This window comes from Nicotiana tabacum, chromosome 22, assembly GCF_000715075.1.
Source record: "Nicotiana tabacum cultivar K326 chromosome 22, ASM71507v2, whole genome shotgun sequence".
Taxonomy (NCBI): Eukaryota; Viridiplantae; Streptophyta; class Magnoliopsida; order Solanales; family Solanaceae; genus Nicotiana; species Nicotiana tabacum.
The window spans coordinates 117,545,352-117,550,544 of record NC_134101.1 but is presented as its reverse complement, the minus strand read 5'-3'; the positions used below and the strand labels follow the sequence as shown (position 1 = coordinate 117,550,544).

The window sequence follows — 5,193 nt, the reverse complement described above, 5'->3', positions numbered from 1 at the left end:
AGTGTATGTACTCAGAATGGTTTAACTCTGTATAATGAGATCAAGCTAAACCAATAAATTAAGAAACATCGTCTCACTGAAAGACAACAATTAGGTGAATTCTGTGAACAATTCGCCATTGATATACCATCCAAAAGAAAGAAATCCCATAAAAAAGATTTCAAGAAGAAGAAGGGTTTGCCGGAAAAACGGCACAAAAAGACCCATAGAAGGAAAGGATTTTATTCTTTTAGTTATGGGCCAAAAGTTGTAGAAGCAACTCAAGCCCACTAGAGAGTTTGGCCAACCTGAGACTACAGCTACATGAGGTAGTTAGGGGTCGGGTTGGCGAGTTAAAACGATGAACCCGCCCCATTTCAACTAGAACAAACACAAGTACGTACAAAGATAATTTGAATTTGACTTTGATAAGTCGGTTAGAAGCCGATCAACAGCACGTAACGTAACATGCCACGTTTCACATGATTCAAATCAACAACAGCAACCCACTAAACTAAGCCGAAGCGCAACATGCGTGCCTTTTCAGGTATAATCTCCTATACTCACGCCCACCGCCTTTTCACCTAAATATCCAATTGGAAGTCAACACGTGTTAAGCATTGCTAACTACTTTTCCACCTCCAAGTAAAACTCCACTTTCTCTCTTTCCACCTCTATATAATAAATAATTTCTTTTTCTCCACTTTCTTCCACACTTTTTCCTGTTCGTTTCTAGGGTTAGTTTTCTTCATCTTTTTTCTCTTACTGGGTTTGATTATCGCTGCAAAATTATTACTACTATACTTTCGGCTGTTTATGGTTTTCATCTTTTGTTTTATATTATTGTTACCTTTTTTCAAGTGCTTGAAGTGGTATGGTAGGTTCTCTGTGGTTTAATATGTTTATTTGCTCTTTTGAAGGGATAGGAGGCGAAAATTGGATTTTGTTCTGTCTTCTGCGAACAGGTGAGGGTTTTTTTTTTAATTGAAATTGGGTTGTAGGGTGTAGTTGTCAGTTCACTTTTGATCTCAGCAGGGAGGTTTATACTTGATTCAATCCAAACAAACCAAAATAGCTGAACTTGCGTGCTCTTATTCTATGGGTCATGCTTTTGTTGATTTTGCAAGAGGGGGAGATGAATAGAGATTCATTAGCTCAGCTTTAGTACTACCTTTTAGCAATTATAAAATATTAAAAGCATCTAGCTTTTTTCTTTTATATAGCTTTGTCAACAAAAAAGTTTATGGTAAGCCTGAAGAAATTTCAAAATTTTATATGTTCAATGTATAAAAAGTTACTATCAACCCACAACGTGGCTATGGACTGAATTTATTGGCTGAGTTTAGAGTCTTCCAATTAATATAATGGATTTCCTTGAAGGTGATGAGAGCCCTTTGAATAGTATCCAATATATATATATTATTTTTTTTGGGAGAAAGATTGGGGAGAATGGTATGGCCCTTTGACCTCTGGTGCATTCATATCCATTCACTATGCCTCAATCCCCAAGTAGCTCCTTCGATATACTTTGATTTATTCAAGTTTCTTTTCACAATACTAAATAATTTGCCTTTACTGGAAATTAAGGATTTGTGAAAGTTGAGGTGCTCTAATATCTATCTCTACACAAACAGACAAGTTTATACTGGATGATAAGAAGATTTTAATATAAGTGTGATTTTATAATTATGCTTGAATTCCAACTAGTTATTCTCACCAATATTTGCTCCTATTGTTTTTTTGTTTTTTGTTGAGTCCATGTTTATTCTGTGAAACTATAGGTTCTTTGAGATAATTTTCCTCTATGTAATCTTAAGTTTGCGTCCCTTCTTAGCACCTTCAATAATCATATTGTCTCGCTGAAGGATGTGTGCATATGGAAGTCTGCTAAGGATACTGTCAAGCTATCTTAGGGGTATTGTCACTGTATCCTATTTGGAAAGTGTTTGCTGGCTTCCTGATAGTGGAGTAAGAAGAATAGTATTTTTTAGCTTGCGGAGGTAGTATTCCCCAATTGCTGAGTTTTCAGTGCTCTGCTGCTCTTACTCTCTCTACTCATCAACTGTTTTGGAAATGGTATATTTTTTCTCCAAAGTTTATTTGTCACAGAGGTGAGAGGAACATGTGGGACTAGTTTTGGTGTTCTATATCTGAGCTTAGTTTGATTTCTTTCAATGCAGTTACCTCCTACATGCATCTCTCTTTGTTCAGCATTTTCTAGGGCGACACAGCCTTCAGCTGTTAGTCATCATTTCCTTTTCTTGTCCTTCTTAGTTTCCGACTCCCTTTTGACTTACCATGTAAGTCTGCAAAGTTTCCCTTCAATCTTCTACATTCTGGCCATACATGTGTTATGCGACCCTTACAAGTACTTAGCTTAACTCGAGCGTCGGACCTCCCCATGAATTTTCATTGACCGCCTCACTGTTCTATATTCTCGACTTCCACTGTTGATCTGCTTCATAAGTACGTATAATTGTGGCAGTATCTTAAACGGAAGGTAGTGAATTTTAATATGCTATATAGGTGGTCTAGATCTGAATTTGAGAATGATCGGCCAAAGGGAAAATGGGTACTAGCCTTGGAAATAAGGCCTATTCTAAACTTACAACTGACTGCAACAATGTCCATTTAGTAGCACCCTTTCCTTGTACCCTGTCTATTCCTTTTGATAATCCTGAATGGGTACAGTCATGTCAAGCTCTTCTGGCTATGGGCTTGTGGTGATTTTCTAAGATGGGGTAGTGGTGATTACATTGATGTATCCGTGGGGCAAGGCAACAACAGAAGGTGGATTATAGTTGTGTTTATAATATTATGGGCCCAATATGGTAATAGTTCTTGTTGGCAGTCTCTGAAGGCGTGATTTCACCTAGTAAAAAACAAGATATGGAGGCAATCCATGGTTATTGAAATTTATATGTATTTTAGTTATGAGGCTTAAGTGGCAGGCAGCTAGCTATTGGTTGGTCGTCAGACCATTAGGAGACATTAGCATAAGAATAACCCGTGTTGCTTTGGCGTTTGATTCTGTCATTTTCTTGAGGTCTTGGTTGTATCTTGCCCTTTTCCCTATGCTGCTCGGACATACAAAACAAATTACTGCAATATGTCAATGCAGTCCATCATCATGTATCAGCTGATAAATTACCATCATGAATTGCCTTTCAAGGAAATGAGAAGTTTTCACTTTCCAATATAACTAGGTATACTTGGCAGTGGGGTAAGAACGCATACTTGGTATTCTCTTTAAGAACGCATGCAATGCAGTGGGGTAAAATGAAATTAGGGATATTGTATCTCGCGGTTGCTATAATGGTACATTAACTCCTTTTTTCCAGGAAAATTTAAGATGGAGCAAAATGACGCAGGCTGCCAAGCTCCTCAAGCTCCTACCCTTTGTGTTAACAATTGTGGGTTTTTTGGAACTGCAACAACAATGAACATGTGCTCAAAGTGCTACAAGGACATGATGTTTAAGCAAGAACAAGCTGAACTTGCTGCTTCATCCATTGAGAGCTTTGTGAATGGAAGTTCAAGCGCCACTGCAAAAGCTGTTGATGTTGCTGTGGGGGTTCAGGAAGGTCCAGCAGAGTCCCTGGTAATACCCAAACAAGTTGTATGTGTACCACCAGAGAACGATAATGTAGAGAAGGCTAAAGTGGGGCCAAACCGGTGCAATACCTGTAGGAAACGAGTTGGTTTGACTGGCTTCAATTGCCGATGTGGGCATCTTTTCTGCTCAGCCCATCGCTACTCTGACAAGCATGACTGTCCCTATGATTATCACAAGGCTGCTCAAGATGCTATTGCGAAAGCCAACCCAGTTGTTAAGGCTGAAAAGCTTGAAAAAATATAATGGAAGATTCTGAGTTTATGAGCTGATGAGCTGCAGTATTATCAAAGTTGTCTTCTACATCCGTGGGGCTCTCAGTTGACGACTGTTGTTTGGTGCCTAGGATTACAAGGGGTTGGGAGAAAGAAGCATAAGGCATCCTGGAATCGAGCAAGGAATGTTGTGGTTACATCTTTAGTGCTTGTTTGTGCTTGTGATGGACATTTATTTTGGGTTATCTTTCGATTTAGTGATTCCAATTTAATAACATAAAAGTTGGGGTTCGTTTTAAGTATAAAGAAGTTTCTTTCTAACAAATCCTTTTTTATCCTGTTTTCCGAATGAGAAATTCAGGGTTGCTGGGTAAGAACACATCAGATTTGACGAAAATCAGGCTCTATTACATTAGATTTAAAGAGTTTTCAAAAGGTTCCACCTTGAAATGTTTCTGGCTTTTACATTGCAGCTTTCATCATTTTTGGGGTGTGAGAATCCGGCAGTTTAATTCCTTGCGTTTCTTGGGTATGACCATTGTCGCGGTGCATGTGGCCTGAGATTTTTATGCAAATGTGCTCCACTTTTTGGTTTGTGATAAGTGTCCATTCTAACCTACATTGATTTGATTGCATTGTATTGCAGGTTTTAAATGAAAAGACAAAAAGTTTACACTTAGATAATACTTAAAGAACTTTTGTCAAATACCTGAATACACACCCTCAATGGCAAGCCAACTGCTTCCTTCCTAACCCCATTTCTAAGGAAAAAGGAATGTAAACTCCCTCGAACCGTTTGGTGGGATTGGGATACTTATAAATTTGGAATTTTGTACCAAAATCTTGGTATATCCATTTCATATTGGGATGTCCTAGGATAATTTTGGTCCGAATCAAATCAAGTATAATTGGAGATAATAAATGAGGAAGTGCAGACGAATTTTTTTCCCCTGGTTAAAACGAGTGTGTTTATTTTTTTGCAATAGAAGTGAGTTGAAAAATCATAATATTGCTAAATTTGTATATAGACGGCTTGTTAGCTTGTAGTATCATTCACATGTTTTGACAGTCTCAAAACCACTGATTGCGTGTTCCCCTTTCCTTCTACTGTGTGGTGTGTTTTCATTGAAAATTTCTCACGACAGCTTTGTCTTTCTATGCTTTGGGAAAACAAACTAGTAACTATGCAGTCAGGGGTGATGAATTTGCACATGCAAATGCAGCAATCTTTTATAATTTACCTGTCACTTGAATTAATATATGGCTGCTTCTTGTTTCTCCTTTTATAGCCCACACTTTCAAAATATTCCTAATTTTCCTCTACCAAAGATTCATTTCAAAGGATGGTGCCTTACTAGGTGTAGAAGTATATATTTTCGGAGATGC

General features: G+C 37.9%; 1 protein-coding gene across 1 annotated transcript; it reads left to right on the top strand.

Annotated features, from left to right (window-relative positions):
- Positions 1-606: 606 nt before the first annotated feature.
- LOC107759091 (zinc finger A20 and AN1 domain-containing stress-associated protein 4) lies at positions 607-4,107 on the top strand. The gene is made up of 3 exons (XM_016576961.2): positions 607-716; positions 900-944; positions 3,321-4,107. Exon 3 carries the CDS (start codon positions 3,332-3,334, stop codon positions 3,836-3,838), a length of 507 nt encoding a protein of 168 aa, XP_016432447.1. The 5' UTR covers positions 607-716; positions 900-944; positions 3,321-3,331; the 3' UTR covers positions 3,839-4,107.
- Positions 4,108-5,193: the final 1,086 nt, after the last annotated feature.

What these genes read in the sequence shown, in the direction of transcription:
- LOC107759091 (XM_016576961.2), top strand. Translation starts at nt 3,332, where the DNA reads ATGGAGCAAAATGACGCAGGCTGCCAAGCTCCTCAAGCTCCTACCCTT.